General features: G+C 43.3%; 1 protein-coding gene across 5 annotated transcripts in view; it reads left to right on the top strand.

Annotated features, from left to right (window-relative positions):
* The window catches only part of GMIP (GEM interacting protein), a 93002-nt gene that overhangs the window by 20192 nt on the left and 50275 nt on the right, over positions 1-22535 (top strand). The window contains exon 1 of one of the 5 annotated variants that reach the window (XM_088662764.1): positions 10110-10262. The exons of the other annotated variants lie outside the window; for them this stretch is intronic. Coding sequence (XP_088518890.1) covers positions 10241-10262 — 22 coding nt within the window. The 5' untranslated portion in view covers positions 10110-10240. Of the gene's footprint in view, positions 1-10109; positions 10263-22535 lie in introns of those variants that run through there. 5 annotated transcript variants of the gene reach the window in all.

The following is a 22535-nucleotide window of genomic DNA, read 5'->3' as shown; positions in this document are numbered from 1 at the left end:
AGTTCACTCATGAAGTGAGAAAATGTCAAACTGAAGATGCCCATCTCAAGGATGCCTATCAGTAAGGGCTCTGCCATCACTTCTGCTGTTTATGTGAACTAGAATGAAGAGTCCATAAACTGGAGGGCAGGATCAGGCCCATGTCAACTTCTAAGTCTGAATAATGCTCTTTTTTTTGGGGGGGTGCACATACTCTGTGCATATCACAGCCAGTGCCAGATTTACGTATAAGCTAAACAAGCTCTAGCTTATGGCCCCACTCTCTTGGGGGCCGCCAAAAAAATTAAAGGAAATAACCTGGATGTACATTTCCAAAATATAAGATAAAAACAAATAAAATAAAACCTACATACAGCAACAATGTTTTGTGTTGTGTAGGCTCCTATTTGTTATGTGCAAATGGCTTTAGATACCTATTAGACCCAGGTGGCGCTGTGGGCTAAACCACTGAGCCTAGGGCTTGCTGATCAGAAGGTCGGCGGTTCGAATCCCTGTGACGGGGTGAGCTCCCGTTGCTTGGTCCCAGCTCCTGCCAACCTAGCAATTCGAAAGCACGTCAAAATGCAAGTAGATAAATAGGAACCGCTGCAGCGGGAAGGTAAATGGCGTTTCCATGTGCTGCTCTGGTTGGCTAGAAGTGGCTTTGTCATGCTGGCCACATGACCTGGACGCTATACGCCGGCTCCCTCGGCCAATAATGTGAGATGAGTGCACAACCCCAGAGTCGGTCACGACTGGACCTAATGGTCAGGGGTCCCTTTACCTTTACCTAGGTCCATAAATTACCACATAGCATGTATAAAACAAAAAACAGCAACAATTTGTTGTTGACAAAGGACAGCTGGACATGTAAAGAGCCCCATTACTTTCAGTAGCTTAGGGCCTCATCAAACCTCCATCTGGCCCTGATCCCAGCCGTGCCGTGTCCAGGGCTGCAGCAACTTTCCATGCAGAATGTGGTTTGTTCCCCCAACTCCACCCACCATATAATTTTTGGAGAAAAAGAATGCAAATGCTATGCAGATAAGCAGTCTGTTGGCAAATAGCCTTTGAGAGGGTTGCTCCTGAGATGTCTTCTGTGGCTTTGAGAATGCAGAAGTAGGAACAGAAAGTGCCACTACGTCCTCCTGACTCAGTCTTTTGTCACATCAGCCTGCAGTTCTTCATAGCTTCTGAGCATTTCATGTCTTGGGTTCGGTCCTGCCAAGGTGCAATATAGATAAGTTGGCTTTGACAAACCCCAGATGGAATCACTTTCACTTTTATCCCACAAGGTGATGGGATCATTGCACAGTGAAGTGCAGAGATGCTTGTAAAAGTCTGCTAAAATAACACCCTGGGCCTACAGTGACATTCATGTTCTCAAGCTCAGCTTAACAGATCCTTGCCAGACTGTATTTACAGGGAGGTGTTTCCCCCTACAGTCCAAAGACAATTGGAAAGATTTTCCCATTTCCTTCCTCCTTGCAGAGAATTATCTGAGGTCAATTTGAGAGAGTCAAAATGGTTTTCAGGACTTTTTTGTACTGTTTTTCAGTCATTGCTTTATATATTTATATACAGTGGAACCTCGGTTTATGAACACCTCGGTTTATGAATTTTCGGTTTATGAACGCCGCGGACCCATCTGGAACGGATTAATTCATTTTCCATTACTTTCAATGGGAAAGTTTGCTTCAGTTTATGAACGCTTCAGTTTATGAACAGACTTCCGGAACCAATTACACCCATGCTTCAGTTTATGAACGCTTCAGTTTAAGTACTCCGCGGACCCGTCTGGAACGGATTAATCCACTTTCCATTACTTTCAATGGGAAAGTTTGCTTCAGTTTATGAACGCTTACTCCGCGGACCGTCTGGAACGGATTAATTCACTTTCCATTACTTTCAATGGGAAAGTTCGCTTCAGTTTATGAACGCTTCAGTTTATGAACAGACTTCCGGAACCAATTGTGTTCATAAACCGAGGTACCACTGTATTTATTTATTTATTTATTTATTTGTTTGTTTGTTTATTTATGTGTTTGCCTTGTACATTTATGAACATTTAATATATATCTAAGACCTTAAGTACTGTTCGTGGGGGACAGGAGGCGGGCAGGTGTGGAAGATTCCCTGGTTCTGAATGGGGTAACTGTGCCCCTGAAAGACCAGGTGCGCAGCCTGGGAGTCATTTTGGACTCACAGCTGTCCATGGAGGCGCAGGTCAATTCTGTGTCCAGGGCAGCTGTCTATCAGCTCCATCTGGTACGCAGGCTGAGACCCTACCTGCCTGCAGACTGTCTCACCGTAGTAGTGCATGCTCTGGTTATCTCCCGCTTGGACTACTGCAATGCGCTCTACGTGGGGCTACCTTTGAAGGTGACTCGGAAACTACAACTAATCCAGAATGCGGCAGCTAGACTAGTGACTGGGAGCGGCCGCCGAGACCACATAACACCGGTCTTGAAAGATCTACATTGGCTCCCAGTACGTTTCCGAGCACAATTCAAAGTGTTGGTGCTGACCTTTAAAGCCCTAAATGGCCTCGGTCCAGTATACCTGAAGGAGCGTCTCCACCTCCATCATTCTGCCCGGACACTGAGGTCCAGCACCGAGGGCCTTCTGGCGGTTCCCTCGTTGCGAGAAGCCAAGTTGCAGGGAACTAGGCAGAGGGCCTTCTCGGTGTTGGCTCCTGCCCTGTGGAATGCCCTCCCAACAGATGTCAAAAAGGAAAACAACTACCAGACTTTTAGAAGACATCTGGACTTCCGGTTTTGACCGCGGATCGTGAGCAAGCAAAAAAGGGGAGCTCCGCTTCCCGATCGATTAGCTGGTCAAACGGGGGGTAGCGAGGCTAAGCACCCCCTCAAAAAAGGTCAAAAAGGCGATTTTTGACTGAGGCGTCGGCGGTTCCCCAAAGGGTCTCCCGGAAACCTTCGTGGAGCAAAAAACGAAGCTGAAGGAGGGGGAGAAACTGGGCACTGCGACGGGAAAGATCTGCCAAGACCAGCCAGAAGCCACAACTTGCCGCGACCATGTACGGTAAAGCTCCTTTTACTAAACCCCTTCAAGACACCCCGGGCGCGGGATTAGTTAAAGAGAGCGAAAAGGATTTAAAAGAATCCCCCCCCCCCGCCAAACGGAACGTACAAGAATAAAGGAGGCAGAAAATCTGAGGGGAGGAGGAAGGAACGATATAAAGAGCGATTAGCAAGAGGCGCTGACAGGGGGAAGCAAAGAGAAACTAAGTGAGGGTGAAAAAAAAGAAACAAAATAGCAAGGAGCCGGCTGAGTTTTGAAACAAAGTTACAGACGTGCACTAAAAGTAGAACTAACAGTAAGGCTGGTAAAGAGGACTGTTTATCTAAGTGAGAAAGAAGATTTCCAGGCACATAAGCAAGCGTATAAGTAGGAGTATTTTATTGAAACCTTTCTGACAAGTGTAACACTATTTTTTTAAAAAGGAATTTGATCCAGGAAAAGTGAACTTTAATAAAATAAAATGGCGGCGACTCACTAAAAAATCATGACTAAGCAGACAAGGGGAAAAAGAACCCAGAAGTGACGCAGTAGTGAAAGGAATTTTCTTAAGGAGGACTGCTGAAAGGGTGCATACCAGATGGAAAAAGAGAACCCCCACCAGACAAATGATATAGAGACTAATGACACAGAGCGACACCGTGTGGGGAGAAACAATACTGCAAGACAAGCAAATAAAACAGAAAAAATGGAAAAATCAAAGAAGATAAATGCAGCCTCCACATCAAACAGAAGGACATCTATGGCAGAACACGAATTGGATCTTAAGGATTTAATCCTGAGCCTCAAGAGCGATATTGGAGAGGTCAAACAAGACCTCACAGAAATTAAGAAGGAAATGAATGAAATTAAGAAGGAAATGAATGATAGAGTGAAAAGCTTGGAAGATAAAGTGGAAAAGGTGGAAGAAAGAATAGAATCCAATGAAAAAGATAAACAAGAAATAAAAGAACAAATAAATAAAGCAGAGGAAAACTCTACCAAGGCAATAGAGTTGGCACAGGAGATACAAGAAAAAACCCAGACTTTAGAAAATTCAATGAAAAATCAGATCAAGGGAAAAAGAGAAGGGAAGAAAGACCTGGACAAGATGAAAAAGGATATGGAAGACCAGAAGGCTGCACTGGAAGCATCGCTGGACGCACTTGCGATGCTACAGATGAAAATGAGTGAAAAATTTTTGAGATTTCGAAACATACCAGAGCAGGCAAATGAAGATATTGAGAAGAGATTGACAATTGCCTTGGCAAAATGGTTGGACTTGGAAGAATTAGATATAGAGACTAGAATAGAAGAAGCATTCAGAGTTAATTCAAAAAAAGCAAAGGCAAACAACTGGCCTGGAGATTGTTTAGTCACTTTTACAAACATGTGGCTGCGTAACAAAATATTAAAAACTAAAGGGAAAAATAAATTGGTGATGGACTGATTCATAAAAGAAAAAAATATCAATTCCTGGCTAAAGCTCCAAAGTCCAAAAATGTTTTTTTTCAAATGGGAGTATCCAGAAGGAATGGCATTTTCCTTCAAGGGAAGATGGAGGAAGTTTGATACCCCCGAGGCAGCAGAAAGATTTCATAGGACGTATGCACAGGAACTGGGGGGCGTTAAGACGAATGCTCTTAAGAATCAAGATCAAGATCAACCTTCTAAATCAGATGAGGATGAGGACAATTTTAGTGGGGAAGAAATAGATGGAGAAGAGAAAGAAGACGAAGAAACAGAACAACAAGAAGAAGGAGAAATGGAAGATTGATTGAGAACTGTTCGGAAGGTTAGAAAGATTGTAAATTCTGTTAGAAATTAAGATTAAATGTCTGAATATAATTCACTATGCAAACAAATATGGAACAAATTTTGAATCCCCTTGATTCTGCTTAGAGTAGTTAATAGTTTTCTTTAAGTGTATTGATTATTGTGATTGCTTTTCTATGTTCTAATTTCTAATTTCTTTCATTGAGTAAGTGATCAGTTTAAAATTACGATATCTTATTTTCTTCTATCCACATTAATACCTTTAACAATACCTAATAAATATGAATTTTAGAATAATATCATGGAATGTAAATGGATTGAATAACAAAAAGAAACGCAATAGAGTGAGTCATGTATCGAAAAGACATACCGTAATTGGGACGTAATTTGTCTCCAAGAGACCCACATAAATAAGAAACATGTGAGGGTCCTCAAAAATGAAAAGTTGGGAAAAGAATTTATTGCTGCAGATGAGAGAAAGAAAAGAGGAGTAGTTATATATATTAATCAAAAATGGAACCCAGAATTAATTTGGACTGACAAGGAAGGGAGAATAGTAAAAACCATATACGAAGGACAACAATGGATATGGGTAGGGATTTATGCCCCATATGGAAGTAAGACTAAATTTGTGGAAAAGTTGGAAAAGCAATTAATGAAGTATATGGGAGAAAAAATAATTATAATGGGTGACCTAAACGGAATTATTAATCCGGAATTAGACAAAGAATGGGAGACAGGGGGAAGGGGGAAAAGGAAAACAATTCTACCAAAGAAATTTGTGGAATTAATGGACAACCTAAGTTTATTAGACACCTGGAGGTACCAAAATCCAATAGCAAAGGAACACACACATATATCCGCACGTTATCATACTGCGAGTAGAATTGATGCTATCTGGGCGCCAAAGGAATTGCTAATCAGAACCCACAAGGTAGAGAGAGGACCCCAGACCCTATCAGACCACAATACAATGGTCCTAATACTAAAAGAAGAACAAAAAGAGAAAAAATGGAGGCTAAACACGTTCCTTTTGAATAATCCACAAATAACCCAAGAAGCAAAAAAGAAATTAAAAGAATATATTGAGTTAAATAGTAATGGCGAGGTTGACCCGTTAATAGTATGGGACGCGGGAAAGGCGGTAATGCGTGGATACTTTATACAGCAGAATGCAAAACAGAGAAAGGCTAAAGAATTAACGAAAGAAATGTTATTACAGGAAATAAGGAGTAAAGAAAAAATATTATGTAATAAATATTCAAAAAAGTTGGAACAGGAATTAAAATTATTAAGAACAGAATTCGAGAAAATAATAGATCAAGAATTGGAATATAAATTACAATTCTGGAAATATAAAATTTTTGAATGGGCCAATAAACCCAGCAAATTATTGAATTGGCAAATAAAAAAGAAAAATAATGAAAAAATAATTAATAGGATAAAATCAGATGGGAAATATTATAGTAAAACAGATGAAATTATGAAAATATTTCAAAAAATTTATGAATCATTATATCAGAAAGAAGAAGCTCCTAGCCAAGAAATTGAAGAATTTTTAAAGCAGCACCGCCTACCCTAAATCCCAGTTGAGAAAATGGTCCAATTAAATGAAGATATAACAACCCAAGAAATTGTAACAGCAATTAAGAATATGAGAAAAGGAAAAGCGCCCGGCCCGGACGGGCTACCTATAGAATATTATAAAGAGCTACAAGAAATTATATTGGATCCCCTAAAAAAAGTAATGAATTTAATAATAAAGAAAGGAGTTACCCCTAAATCGTGGACGGAAGCCCAAATTATATTGATTCCAAAGCCAAACTCGGATAGAGAGGACCCCGGAAATTACAGACCGATTTCGCTATTAAACAGCGACTATAAAATATTTACTAAAATATTGGCATAGATTAAGTTCAATATTAGACGATATTATACATAAGGATCAAGTCGGTTTTGTCAAAGGGAGGGTCGCAAGAAATAATATAAGAACTGTGATAAATATTTTTGAATGCTTAGACAATCGTAGGGATAAACAGGCAGCACTGTTATCGATAGATGCTGAGAAGGCCTTCGATAGGGTGGCGTGGCCGTTTATGTTAAAAGCATTAGAAAAAATAGGAATAGGAGAAAAGTTGGAAAATGCCATTAGAACTGTTTATAGAATTCAAAAGGCCAAGATATTAATAAATGGCAGACAGACGAAAGAAATAAAAATCATGAGAGGCACCAGGCACCCTTATCCCCTATTCTTTTCATTATTACCCTAGAAATATTATTAAAAAATATAAGAGAGGATAAGGATATTAAAGGTATTGTTATTGGAAGTAAAAAATTTAAAATCAAAGCCTACGCAGATGACATAATAATAACAACAGAAGACCCTATTCATAGTATTCCAAGAGCCATAGAAAGGATAAAAGAATATGGGGAATTAGCGGGCCTAAAAGTAAATTATGACAAAACTAAAATGCTGGTAAAGAATTTGGAACCAAACGATAGATTGGAATTACAGGAGAAAACTGGGCTAACGATTGCAAAAAAAATAAAATATTTGGGCATACAGACAACGGTTAAGGGAATCGACCTGATACAGGAGAATTATGGGGAGGCATGGAAAAAAATAAAGAAGAACTTGGAATTATGGGATAAATTAAACCTTTCATTAATGGGGAGAGTATCAATAGTAAAAATGTGTGTGGTATCAAAAATGATATATCTATTTCAAAATCTACCGTTATTGGGTAAAAGCAAAATATTTAAGGATTGGAAGAAATCAATTACCAAATTCATATGGAACGGCAAGAGGCCGAGAATAAAATATAAAATTATGATTGATCATAGGGAAAGGGGTGGATACGGACTCCCTGATTTAGAAACTTATCATGACGCAGCTGCTATCATGTGGATGAAAGAATGGATAGAACTTAAAGATATGGATATATTAGACCTAGAGGGGTTGGGGCTGGGTTTCGGATGGCACCACTACCTAATGAGGGGAAAAATTGAAAGGAAAAATGTTTTTATGATGAACATCGTAAGAAGATCTATTTACGTAATATGGCAGAAATATAAAAGGTTTTTTGAACCCAAAACACCTTGGTGGGTTTCACCACTCGAAATAGTGGCTGTAAGAAGAACTAATATGGATAACAATTGGCCTACATATAAGATACTATTAGAAGAGAAAGAGGAAAATTTAAAATTGAAAGAATATCAAGAAATAAAAAGCCACCTAAAAACGTGGTTACAATATTTCCAAATAAATCAAAGATTACAATTGGATAAAAAAATGGATTTGAAAAATATATATCAAAATTAGAGGAAATATTATTGGAAAACAAAAATAAACATTTGAGGAATCTTTATCAAATTTTATTAAAATGGAAGACAGAAGAGGAATTGACTAAAGATTGTATGATTAGGTGAAGTCAAGATTTAGGTGAATCAATTGGCATAGAAAAATGGGAGAAATTATGGAAAGTAGATTCAAAATATACGCCAAATTATGATTTAAAAGAAAATCTTCTAAAAATGCAAAATAGATGGCATTTAACACCCATTAAATTGGCAAAAATGTACCCAGGCTTAAATAATTTTTGTTGGAAATGTAATAAGGAAATTGGCACCTTCATACATATGTGGTGGAACTGCAATAAAACCAAGATGTTTTGGGAAATAATATACAAAGAATTAAAGAAAATGTTGAAGTATTCATTTAAAAAATTTCCGGAACTCTTCTTATTAGGGATGATGCCAGAAGACATCAAACCCCAAGACAGATGCTGTGTAAGTTACGCAGTAGCAGCTGCGAGAAACCTGATAGCAATGAATTGGAAGTCTGCAAACACCTCAAATTTGGAAGAATGGCAACAAAAATTATATAACTATTATAAATTGGCAAAGAAATATGAACAAATTAAAGGAGTAAAATCGGAAGAGTCTGAAAAAACCTGGAAACAATTCATGCATTATATAAAAGAAATAGTGGAAAATCCTAAACTCATATTATATATATAAGGGTTCTATGAAAATTTAAGAATTGTATATTATGTGAAGAAAATAATTAAAAATCGATAAGTAATTAAGGGGAAAGCACGTTGGGAGTATGTACAGACCGAGAAGGGAGAAACTCAGTATCGGCTGAGAAGTCGTTTTGGGAGGGGAAAGGGGGTGGGGGAGTGAAGTAAAATAGAAGACCTGTAAAATGAGATATCTGTAACAGCATGGTATTCTCTTTTATAGTTGTATCTTCTTTTTTTACTAATAACAATGTATATTTGTAATGTGCAACAAATTTAATAAAGTCTTTTTTAATATCAAAAAAAAAAGAAGACATCTGAAGGCAGCCCTGTTAAGGGAGGCTTTTAATGTTTAATAGATTGTTGTGTTTTATTCTTCTGTTGGAAGCCGCCCAGAGTGGCTGGGGAGACCCGGCCAGATGGGCGGGGTATAAATAAATTATTATTATTATTATTATTATTATTATTATTATTATTATTATTATTAAAATTCTTATAGCAATTTATTGTCAAGTCCTAGCTCCCATCAGCCCTGAATGGGGGGGGCATAGACCCACCACTCCTGCACTACAGAGTCCCATCCTGACATGGGCATAGCCAGGAGTTGATTGGTCACTTAGTTAAGTATTCTATTGTTTTCCTTGATTGAGGGGGGCAGCTAGCCCCCCCCCCGCTATGACCATTCATCCTGACCCAGCAGTTGAAGTCCAATGATGTCTCTCACAAATTGTTTTCAGCTCTCTTAGCTACAGACATCCGAGGTGGTTTTAGACAAGCCAGTACGGTATTTTCTTATCTTACAATGGAAGATGTTTTTTTAAGCAGCGGCAGCTGCAACTGCTGCCTCTCCACTCCCCACAGGATCTGGGGTTCTTCGGAGACCCCCCCCCCTGGCAGCAGTTGCCCAAGAGAGAGGCCACTGATGTGAGCTGGGCAGGGGCCAGCCAGAAGACCCTTTCCTTCCCCTTCCCTGCGGGGGGGGGGGGAGCCTTTTTTTACCTCCTCCCTACCAGCCATATTTCTATCAGGGACAATGAGGAGATCCTCAAGACACTGAACACAGGTTCAGAGATGGCAAGGCACATGCAATGCATTATATTACAATGCGTCTATTATTTCCCCCCGGAGTAGAAAGTGAGGTTTGTTAATCTCGGAAAACCTCGAAGCCAAGAAGCCTTGTGCAGCTGCAGATAGCAAAGGCAGCAGGATTGCCACAGGCTGAAGAAAAGTATGCAAATCAAAGGGACAAACAAGTTTCCTCACACGGAAATGCTTGTCGGCAGGAAGCAGCAAACTTTGAGCAGCTGCGGGCTCTGGCAGACCAACAAGGCTCTGCAAAGTATGCAGAACCCATCAGGCCACCTACCAGAGCCTGTGGCTTTTGAGTCGTCTGGGGACTTGGGCTGGGATTCACCCCTGCGTTTCCTGCTGAGGACTTGACCATGGCGGACCCTGAACCTGCTGGTAGGTGAAGCAACCTTCTGATCTCTTTCAGCAAAAAGGATGGAGCTCATTCTTCGCGCACTGTCAGGAGGCAGGTCCTGGCGCTCCTCATCTGGGTTGTGCACTTGCTGGGAAATTCTCACTGTTATTTGGGGCCAGATCTCTGAGAGTAAAGCTTGAGTGGGTGAGACCAGCAGTTTAATCAGGGCCAGGGATCAATGATTCCCCCCCCCCCAGAAATGAAGGTGGCACAAAACATATATCAGGGGTGTATATCAGGGGTCAGCAAGCTTTTTCAGCCACTGTATTGCATCCGGCCCACAGGCCTGAGGTTGCCTACCCCTGGTGTATATACGGTACACACACAGCCAGCTGTCCTCTGCAGTTAACAGTTCCCTCCACCCCAAATGTGGGGAGTAACAGCCTGCGAAACCTGTTTGACCCAAAACAACGGTGAGGCAAAAGAGACAAAGAGGTACCAATGGGCAACACCACTTCTGTTGTGCAAATATAGCCCCTGTGGGTCTCTAACCAAGGTCAGTATGCAGTCCTTGGTTGTGGCTGGTGCAAAAAAGAGGAAACTAAATGAAACTAGGCAGATTCCGTATAGCAGTGTTCATTTCAGAAGTACTTAGAAAGCAGGAGCAGTTATTAATTGCTTCAGAAACCATTATTATATTCTTATTGTATTCACAGTTGGGAAGAGGGCTCAAAAGCTAGTTGGTGTTATATATTTGTATTTGATGTATTATATATTTGAAAACTTATTTTAAAAGGCTGACCCTTAACTTACTGGTATATCTCTGAAACGGAAGGCACACAGTACTAGGTACACAAATTGGAACCATAATCCTGAAACTTGAAAAAAGCAGCTTTTAAAACTAATGCTTTTAAAGTTTTGTAGCAGAAATGTCAGATTCGAAATTCTATATGTACACACACACGTGAAATTTTAGAAAACTTTCCTCCACAGATTTGTATCAGCTGATGCACTAGTGACTAGATGTTTGAGTGGAAATTATTCAGGCAGTCTGCAGAGCACTTGCAGGGTGGCCCATCTCCTGCCAGCCATGCTCAGGGCTGTGATCAGCACAGATTTCCATTTCCAGGCTGTTTTTGCCTAACTGCCCTTCTGTACGTACACACCTACACAGTGGACACAAAATCGCAGAGCATCTTAGAGCTGGGAAGGTGTCCTGACTCCCTGACTTGCTCTCACATGCACCATATTCATCTTCCAGCAGTCCTCAGATACAGGAACCTTCCCCCACAGATCACAATGTTGTGTTACAAGCAGAGCCCAGGTCTAATAGTTTCTAAGCCCCAGAGCCCATTCCAATAGTCATAAGAAGAGCTTGCTGCATGGGGCCAGTGGCCAGTGGCCAGCCAGATGCCTATGAGAAGTCCGTAAGCAGGAGCTGCGCAGGAGCAGCCCTCTCTCCCTCTTGGCTATTTCCAGCAACCTGCACTCGGAGGCCTCTTGCCTCCCACAGGAGAGGGAGAACACAGCCCCCCAGGTCAGGAGTTACTGATATACATTATCTCAGTGAATTTGCCCAATCCTTCTTAAAAGCCGCCATTGCCTCTTTTGGAAGGGCATTCCATAGTCTCACAGGGATGAATGAAAGAGAAAAGCCAGAAGGCATTTTCCAGAGTGGATGGGCGTGGTTCTCCTAAACACGCTTAGGGGTTCATGTTCCTATGTGCCCCTGATTCACTGTTTACAGCTTGCGCTACAACCCCCTTGTACGACCCGAGTGAATGATTCATATCCCATATCAGGCCTTCATTTCATTCTGTCGGACAGTAAGGACAAGGCTCCCTAGCCACTGGCTCTCTTTTTCCATGGTGGATGTTTTTACAGCTCGTTTGTGCTCAGCAAGAAGGCAGAAGTTCCACTTCCCTTTGTGCTCTTCTTACCTCATTTCACAGAAAGTGTCAAATAGTAAAAAACAAACAAAAAAAAACAACTCAGCATCTTTCTCTGCCTCAATTAGAACATTATTTCCTGTCCTGGGCCTGGCACACACAGAATAGATGTCGACACTGCTTTACAAGCAAGCATTTGAAGGACAGTGGGTAGATCTGTTTCCCATGTTTACAAAATTCCCACACAGGACAAGACACGTACATGCAAAGGAATGGGGGAATCCATGCGAGGAAATGGGTGGTCAGCAGACCTCACAATCATCATCAGTAAGAGCTGTTCGGCAGTGGAATTTGCTGCCAAGGAGTGTGGTGGAGTCTCCTTCTTTGGAGGTCTTTAAGCAGAGGCTTGACAGCCATATGTCAAGAATGCTTTGATGGTGTTTCCTGCTTGGCAGGGGGTTGGACTGGATGGCCCTTGTGGTCTCTTCCAACTCTAGGATTCTATGATTCTATGATCAAACAGTTTCTGCATTAATTTCTGGGCAGAAGTTAGAGGCACCATTTAAGAATGAGAGGGGTATGTTTTAGGACCCCCTGTCTGGCCAGTTCTGCAGTTCTACACACTGATTTGCAAAGTTACCAGGTTTCCTAAAACCAAGATATTGAGGAAGGAATTCAATGTTGCACTAAGGCCATTATTCCATTAGGACAAGCACCTGGGCTTGACAGATGGAACAATTCTCCCCTCTCCTCCCCCAGTGCACTTTTTGGGGTTCTCCCAACCCCTTCAGAGCCAATTTCAGGATTCAAGGGGAGGAGCAGGGAAGGCCACTGTACAAGAAGAAGCCGATTCTGTGGATGGGACTCATTAATTAAATTCCACCCTAAGATTAGTGGGGCAGAGCCTTAGAAATAAGGGGTGGACCTTGGTAGGGTAGGGACAGAACCTGGCCACACACAGAGATTTTGCCTGGGAGCATTGGGAACAGAGGCTGTGTCCAGTAGTTTCTGGGCAGAGCCTCATGGCCACAGGTGGCTCTGATAGCAAAAATACTCAAGTATCCCCTGGTTTCTGTCTTCATGCTACAGGCACTTCCAGACAGTCACTGTTTTCAGGTGGAATTCTGTAACAAATTCAGGTTGTGCAATTAATGTTGCTTTAGAGGTCTCAAACAACAAAGTTGCTTCTGCAAAAGATCAGACATTTATGATAAGGAAAGTGATGGGAAAATGCACTGGAAAGTGTTGGGTGACACTTGCTTTGACACAACATCATTTAACTTCCCTGCAAATAATCTGGAATTGATGCTCAGTCAACAGCCAGTGCTATCTAAGTTCTCTGCAAACAAATCAGTGTGAATGTTCAACACACAGGCTGTCTGGAATGACAACTATCTTCTCACTCTGAGAGCTAAACTTCATCCCCTGGAGACCAGGGTTTCCCAAACTAAGGCCCGAGGGCCGGATGTGGCCCAGTTGCCTTCTCAATCCGGCCCGCGGATGATCTGGGAATCAGCATGTTTTTACCTGAGTAGAATGTGTCCTTTTATTTAAAATGCATCTCTGGGGCTTCCGGTTGACCACGCCATCTTGCTCAGACGGGGGTCCGCACAGCGGAGCGGACCTCGGCGCTTCAGAGGTGGAGGGAATCGTTCCAGCGAAACGAAACCTCCTTAAAAGCCCCAAATCGTGCTTTTTGGGGACAGATTTTGCCTGGCGGCGCCAAAAGCGGGCTCTCTCCTCCCCGGATCGGCTTTGTTTAAGCCCCCGAGAGCGAGGAGGTGAACCGCGGCGGACAGGCTGACATTGCTGCTCTGAGAGTGCGAAGCTGCGAGTCTGGGAAGTGGAGGTGGCCAATTCTTCAAAGAACATTCAGCAAATGAATAGACTGTGAGTAATTTGGATTCTTTGGAATGTAAATTAAGGCAACAATTTGGACCTGGGAGAGAGGGGAAAAGAGGAAGCCACCCCCCCCCCCACGGTAACATAAGAGACAGTAAACAGAAACCCGAAGCCGTAAACAGAAGATTTTAACTTAAAAGGATTCCTCAAAGGCATCAAAGAGAATCTCCCCTAAATGCAGGGTAAAAGGGGAGAGAGACTGTGGTGATTGCCCTGCAGAATGAAGTTAAGACTAAGAAAGACCTTTCTTTTTCTCGGGAGCCGGCAGCCCAGAAAACCCAGTGAGCTGACCAGGATTTATAGTTAAATTTTATTTCTATCTTTATCTCTGGACTTTTTGGGAATTTTTTTTTGGTTTATATGCTTTTGAAATGTGAGTTCGAACTTTATTTTTAAGAATGCAGCCAGCTTGTTAAAATGGAGTCGAGAAAATAGACTGCGATCATATTCCACCCCATGTGACAAGTTTTGACCTTGACAGGACTGAACTATGTCAACAAAAAGGTACCCGCCTGAGTTTCAGCGGACTGTTTTGACCTTAATGTGGGAAACAAGAATAGAACTATGTCAAGAGGAGACACAACGGCTAGTGTTACAGCAACAATTCCAGATTGTGATGACAGAATATGATTTCCTAGAAGATGAAGCTTTTGAAACTGAAGAAGATGAATGTGAGAATGACAATGATGACGACTGTGATGATTTAACACAAAATGAAGCCCATCACGAAAAAAATGATGATTTTACTCTACAAAAAGTTGGATGGAGTGCCTCCCCTTCGAGGGGGGCACGACTGGATTTACTGGAACTCCAGAATGACCACAGGGAAGAAGGAAAAATTAAGCAGAGAAGAGAAGAAGCTCAGGGGTCTGATATGGAGGCCTGGATGGCAAAAGACTGCAAACAGGGGGTGGGGTGAAGGGAAAGTGAAGTGGTGATTGTAAGGATGGGTTAATAGGACTATAACTGGACTGCTGACTATGGAACTTGCTGGATTGGAGGGGTGGAGCAGGTACTCGGGGGGAGTAAGGTTAGTTTGGGAATAGTTATAGGTTTAAAAAGTGAATTGATTCTGGAAAAAGGTGAAAATATGGAGGCCTATAGAGGGGTAAAAATTAGGCACGGGAAGAAAAAATGGGAGTTTGATTTCTCAGTAATTGGACAATAGGCGAAAATGATAATAGTTTAAAAGTGGTATAAGATATAAAGGTGTATGTTATAAAATATGAACTATGAAACTGTTGAAGATGATAAATAAGGGAGGAAAACCGGGGAAGGGTGGGAGGGTGGGGAAGCCCACAAAATATGGTTTAACAATTATGAATTTAACAATTATGATGAATTTTTTTTTGTCTTTTTTCCTTTTTGTCTTTTTTTTTTCTCTTCTCTTTTTTCTCTTTTTCTCTTTTTGTATTTTCTTTTTTTTTTGGTATGACAATAGATGGTTGGATGGATGAACTCCTGCGTACTGCCCTGGTTCACTGGAGCTCCCTGGTGGCAGGGGGGGGCTTGGGGGGCAGGGGAGGGGGAGGAGGACAGAAACCCAATCATAAAATGGACCACTTCTGACTGATCACCTGCGTGGGATACTTCTGTGGCAGGGGAGGACCCATGGAGGGGGGTGGGAAGAAGGTGGAAAAGGTGTTTATGTATGTACCATCTTTTGTAATTTGTAAAAACCAATAAAAATTATGTTAAAAAAATAAAAAAAAATAAAATGCATCTCTGGGTTATTTGTGGGGCATAGGAATTCGTTCAATTTTTTTTTCAAACTATAGTCCGGCCCCCCACAAGGTCTGAGGGACCATGGGTCAGCAAACTTTTTCAGCAGGGAGCCGTTCTACTGTCCCTCAGACCTTGTGGGGGGGGGGCTGGACTATATTTTTTTGGGGGGGGGAATATGAACAAATTCCTATGCCCCACAGATAACCCAGAGATGCATCCTATATAATAAAGTGCAAGTGTCTCTGCGTCCAGATTCCCTGAGCATGTGCGCTACTGAGCATGTGCCCCACGGACACAGGGATTGGACGCAGAGACTTGACGCACACACACACACACACACACGCTCTCCCCACCTCTGCCTACCGTTTCCCTCGCAGTCCTCAGAAGAATCGCGGCCTTCTCCTGGGCGTCCGCTGGCCAGCTGGGCTCAACGGAGCGCCCCGACGAAGTGGCGGCCGTGGGAGGAGCCAATCGCCCCCCCACGCCGCCGCCAAAAGAGGCCGAATCACGGCCTTCTCCTGGGCGCCCGCTGGCCAACTGGGCTTAGCGGAGCGCCCTGACGAAGCGGCGGCCGTGGGAGGGGCCAATCGCCCCCCCACGCGCCGCCGCCGCCACCGAAAAAGGCTGAATGCTCTAGCGCCCGTTTATTAAACGGGCTGAATGACACTAGTTTTTAATAAAAGGACACATTCTACTCATGTAAAAACACACTGATTCCCGGACCATCCATGGGCTGGATTGAGAAGGCAATTGGGCCGCATCCGGTCCCTGGCCCTTAGTTTGCCTACCCATGAGTTAGACTTTGGCACCTGGAGACTTATGAGTGACTAAGATTATAAGCAATTAAATGAGCCTACGTAGTAGTCGCCATGCATGCCTAAGGCATTCATGTTTGCTTTTGGGAAAGGGCAACTTCTTGACTCTTGCTAGTAACACTGCTACAGTCATTACAAATGGGGAAAAAGTGAAACTCCCCAGGAAAATGTGCCAGGCCTGCTCCACTATGATATTTAGGTGATCAAGGATGTTTTTATTCCACCAGGCATTCGCGAACTGATTTCACATGAGATAAGTTGTTGCTATGGTATTGTGTATTTTTACTTTTTGCAGTGTTGTTCTGCAGACAAGTAAGGTGTACAAAAATGCATATTCTGGGGTAAAGTATGCATATAAATACATTGTTTGTAGTTAAGTTGTTTAGTCATGTCTGACTCTTTATGACCCCATGAACCAGAGCACGCCAGGCACTCCTGTCTTCCACTGCCTCCCACAGTTTGGTCAGACTCATGTTTGTAGCTTCGAGAACACTGTCCAACCATCTCGTCCTCTGTCGTCCCCTTCTCCTTGTGCCCTCCATCTTTCCCAACATCAGGGTCTTTTCCAGGGAGTCTTCTCTTCTCATGAGGTGGCCAAAGTATTGGAGCCTCAGCTTCAGGATCTGTCCTTCCAGTGAGCACTCGGCTGATTTCCTTCAGAATGGATAGGTTTGATCTTCTTGCAGTCCATGGGACTCTCAAGAGTCTCCTCCAGCACCATAATTCAAAAGCATTGATTCTTCGGCGATCAGCCTTCTTTATGGTCCAGCTCTCACTTCCATACATCACTACTGGGAAAACCATAGCTTTAACTATACGGGATATAAATGCATATATTAGTGAAAATAGCATGTAATGCAATATATAAAGAGAAACTATGTTGCAAAAAATGTGTATATTAGGAACCAGCACTAAAATGTAATTAATTTTCATGAGGGACTTGCTTTTTTTAAATAAAAAATTGCAAATGCGGAAATGTGAAGAACTGAACTAAGACTGGAAAAATGAGAAATGAACTAGAATTGACAGATTTGCCCATCCCTAGATATGGGCAAGGCACGTTTACTATATTTATATAATAAGACATTTAGGCTAAATTTTAGGAAGAGCTCTTGAGTTCCTTAGCATTAAGATAGACATCAGTGTTATAAGATACATTCATGACTGTGCATATTCTAAGCTTCTGTACACATATTGTACAGATGTAAAGATTGGTATTAAGTACAATATTCTGCATCCTGTCTGTTCAGCTTCCATTTTAAAAAAACAAGTCTCTAGTCCTCATGGTTGCAAAAATAGTCTTGAACATGTGAGCACTACCAGGTGAAATTGGCAGTGTGTGTTTTGGGAAAGATTTCCTGTGCTGAGTGAACAGTTTCAGTGCCCTGCAAAGTTTTTTGTGGACAAAGCAAAATAAATTAGGCAAAAACATGCAATTTTTATAAGAGCTATTGATTTCAACTTGACACAGATTTTTTTTAAAATAAACTTGGCGCATGACAACTTAAAGCATAGAGTACTGCATAGCCTGACAGTGCAAAGTTTGGTCTTCCTACAGCTTTTATATGATTCAGTGTCTACTGCTCAGAGAGATGATTATATTAGTCAAATATTGATACTGATATAAAGCAAATCCAACCACGGGTGTCTTTGGGATCTCTCCTTGCTATGACTTCCTGGAAGGGAAGAATATCAAAATTAAATATGAGGGGGTGGGGGGAGAAGCTGTAGAAGTCTTGTGGACTGTGGGCCCCCATTGGTTTCCCTCTTCTAGCAGACAGTGTGGTCCTTGTCAGCCCTGATGTGGTCTGTTTCACAGCAGTTACTGTAAGTGGCTCATTGACAGTGCTGGCTATAGTGACTCACAGGCAGGCAAGCTCAGGGCTCATCCACCCGTCCTTTTGTGGCATGGTTCTAAGCACAGATCTGGGCGGTATTGTTATTGGGTTTGGGGTAAAACCTGCATTTTACCACTGAATTGGAACAAATGGCAATCAGGTTTTCTGCACCTTACGGTTTGCTCTGATTTAGCAATAAAATGCAGGTTTTCCCAGCGAAAGAGCCAGGCCAACCCCCCCACCCCCACCCCATTCAGACCTGGACCTGGGAAGCGTGAAGCCAAGGTAAGTGTGAACCACCCTACAGCTACTCCCTGTGTTTTGGACGGGAGGTGCTCTAAGGCATGGACTCTCTCTGGACGGTGCCGAAGTCATCACTACCAGGCCCATGAGCATAGTCAGGATGCACAGGGGGAAGCAAGTAAATAAAAATTCTTAACTAACTGACCAATCACGTCTCTGATAGCTTGGATCTGCAGAAATCCTGGCTGCACCCATGGCTGTGCCCTTCATTTTAGCCACTGTCTGAAATGTGGCAGGTGATTCTTAGGTCCAGGGCCTTCTCCGTAGTGGCATCCTCCCTCTGGAGATTCTACCCAGAAAGAATCACCTGGAGAGCTGGCATTTTATTGCTGTCACTGCACTGTGAGAGGGTTAAAGACTAATTTTAGCATAACTGTTTTTAGTGGAATTGTGCCTATTTTATGTATCCTGGACAGTTGGGCTTGCTGATCGGAAGCTTGGCGGTTTGAATCCCCACGGACTATCCCTAGTAACCAATCTTCCCCATTAACCACCACGTCCCCCAGCACTAGCAAGGTGAACCCCACACTCCACTTTGTTATGCAGAGTTAGGATTATTGCTACAGATGTACAGAGATGGCTACAGCATTGCATAAAGGTAAAGGGTAAAGGTACCCCTGACCGTTAGGTCCAGTCACAGACGACTCTGGGGTTGCAGCGCTCATCTCGCTTTACTGGCCAAGGGAGCTGGCGTACAGCTTCCAGGTCATGTGGTCAGCATGACTAAGACGCTTCTGGCGAACCAGAGCAGCGCACGGAAACGCCGTTTACTTTCCCGCCAGAGCAGTACCTATTTATCTACTTGCAATTTTGGGTGTGCTTTTGAACTGCTAGGTTGGCAGGAGCTGGGACCGAGCAACAGGAGCTCACCCCGTCGCGGGGATTCGAACTACTGACCTTCTGATCTGCAAGCCCTAGGCTCTGTGGTTTAGACCATAGCACCACCCACGTCCCGTACAGCCTTGCATATCGTGCCCTAAAGTGCAAAAGTCAACTTCCTAGGCGTGCCTTCACGTTGACAACCGTAAGAACAGCACAGAGGGGTTTATGCTGTTTGGAGACACTGATAATTCCCAGATTACAGAGATGCTTGGATTCTGTTGCATTTAGCATGCTTGCTGTCCACAAAGACAGGCCAGCAAAGCCTCTTTCTCCAACCCATGCAATTTTCGTGGTCGGCCAAGGTGTGTCAGCCAGTACTGCCAGGATGAAAGTAAACTCAAGTCTTTGTCTTTTCCTTCTTAGCTGCCTCCCCATTAAAATTCAACTGGGCAATCTGTGTGGTTCCGTTGTGAGGCAAGCAAGGAGGTGCAAGACCCAGCTGGGTTCAAATGATTTGGGGCAACATAGCTGGTTCTTTTTGTTTCCATTTCTGCCTGACAAACAAGCCTTTGCTCCCACCGTTTGCTGCTTAGTGAAGCAACCCCTTGATTTTAAGGCAACCACATCCTGTTTCTGGAGGAGGGGGAAGGAGAGCAGAGAGATTTTGCTCTGTTTATGGTATGAAGAAGCACATGCCTCCTTTTAAAGGTTTGGCAAAGGGTTTTGACCCAGAGTTAGGCCATCTTTACACATGCTGCATCCTGATATCCAGGTTTATTATAAGCATATAGAGTGTTTTAAATTGTTGCTTGGTGGTTTTCACAGGGAAGCATTCTAAAATGGCCTCTTCCCCTGGCAGTCTGAAGTGGTCAAGTCTAGATTCCACCACTTCAAGTCCCCCCCCCCCCCGAGTCTTTTGCAGGCCATGTGTTTGTTTCAGGATACATAATTGGATGTTAGTGAGACTCTAGGGAGAAGGCTAGAAGGGCGGGGGGCACGGGTTTGCACTGCCAATGCATGCTCCTCTCCGCTCACTGCTTGGCACACCCTTGACACACCCCATCATTATGCTGAGGCGGCTGGTGCACTATGCTCACAGGGGCGCAAGGAGGAACAGACACTCGGCAGTGTCCTGAGGAGTTTGGCAGCCCCTTTCCCCTCCTTCCCGGTGTTGCTCAGCACATCCGCTGTGCCCCACACCCCTGAGGAGGCTGCTGGAGTGTGGCTGTGGAGCCAACAAGGGCCCTGAGGGACCCCCAGTGTGCCTGGGCTGCTGCTGTGCCATGAATGGATTTATGTGTCTTTCAGGTAAAGCCAGGGCTGGCCCACCCATGAGGCTAGGCGAGGCAACTGGCTCAGGCGGCAGGATCCACAGGGGCAGCAGATCCTGATGTTGATCTTTCTTTCCCCCGGTTCCTGATCTTCCCTCACTCCTTCTTCCTTGTTGAGGAGGGTACCATTTTGGCATCTGATAAAGCCTCTCATAGGGATTGGCTGGGCAACACTGATGTCATAATGAGGTTGAGTTGCATCAATGATGTCTCTGTGTGTGAAGGCACCCTTGCTATACCTTTTCTGATGCTTGCTAAATACTGTTAATCAGCAAGCCTCCCCAGACAATCAACTGATGTACGCTTGTTTTCAACATTTTGTGATTTTATCTGTGATCATTGATACGCAGATAAATAATATAAATATTATTTAATTCATGTTCACTGCTTAGACATTTCTATTTTTATTATTATTAGCTTTGTATATTCTAAATATAAAATACAATAAAATAGGAAGAGGGAAGGCAGGGAACCGTCCCCCCACCTCAGTGCTATAGACCACATTTCTCACCACCACCTCTGGTTATTAGGAGTTAACCACAGCTGATGTTCTCCCTGCTTACTTTCTTTTAAAAAGCATTTTAATATTGACTAAACCTAAGAGCAGGCCTTTGACACTTCCTGAGAGTCTTGGCTGCAACCCTACTGAACTATTTTTGCCCTCTTCTTCTATCAAATTTTAAATAGCACCTTTGAGCAGGAAAGGAGGCGGCAACAGACCAAAATTAGAAGGAAAGCAAAGCAAAGGGAAAGGTCAGAAGAGAGGGGTCTATCAGTGCAAGTATTTCTCCTTGCCCCTCTCCTCGCCCTGCGTGCCTCTCAAAACTGGAGTTTTCTCAACCCTTTGAAGCAGAGATGGTGATGGCACAGGGCATGCATGGTTTCCGTTGTGAATATCCTAGGAGGAATCCAGCTGAAAATAGTGCAGATATTCTATGCTACCCTGATACCAACCAACCAGCTACTGGTGCCTGTCATGTCACTTCCCAATCAGCCCCTGATTCCAATGGCCTTTCTTTGGCATCAGAAGCCCTGGGACCAGCATGGAGCACATCCTTGCTTCTTCCTTCCAGTGGTGGCCAGACCACTTACCAGGAAGGAGAGGAGCAAGGCTTCGGGGAGATTGGCATATTGTGGGCACATGGGAGGAAGTGCCAAGTTCAGCCTGCCCATTTGCCTGCACCAAGCTAGCTTCCCTCCCACTTTGTCCTCTCCCTCCCGGAAAGCAGCAGTGGCACGGCTACCTGAAAGCTGGCAGGGCAGCTTTGCTCCCTGAATTTTGTCTGGAAGTGGAGCTCAGTGATTTTTGCTGAGTCCCAGCTGTCAATCAATCTCAGCAGGACCGTTAAAAAAATAGTGGAGCACTGGTTGGGGAAATATCATCCTTGCCGCCGTTTTTCTGGCAACTGGTGTGAAATAGGTAAATAAAAAATAAGGTCAGTTTTCTTGGGTGGATCCTGTTTAACAAGACTCCTGGAATTAGTCTGGCCCACACCAAAGAGACAATTTGTTCCCCACATCCCATGGAGCTCTCTCCACTGCAATGACTGTTGTGATGTCCTCAGAGAAAACACTGTTCAATCCCAGACATCTCCAGGAAGGGCAGGGAATGTCTTAAGGGCGTGTCCACACTTCTGCTTCTCCTGTGCCTTGGAAGCACAGGTCTGAGCTGTTTTCCCCTTTCCCCTC

This window comes from Zootoca vivipara, chromosome 2, assembly GCF_965207765.1.
Source record: "Zootoca vivipara chromosome 2, rZooViv2.hap1.1, whole genome shotgun sequence".
Taxonomy (NCBI): Eukaryota; Metazoa; Chordata; class Lepidosauria; order Squamata; family Lacertidae; genus Zootoca; species Zootoca vivipara.
The sequence above is the reverse complement of the archived record's forward strand: the minus strand, read 5'-3'. Positions and strand labels throughout refer to the sequence as shown.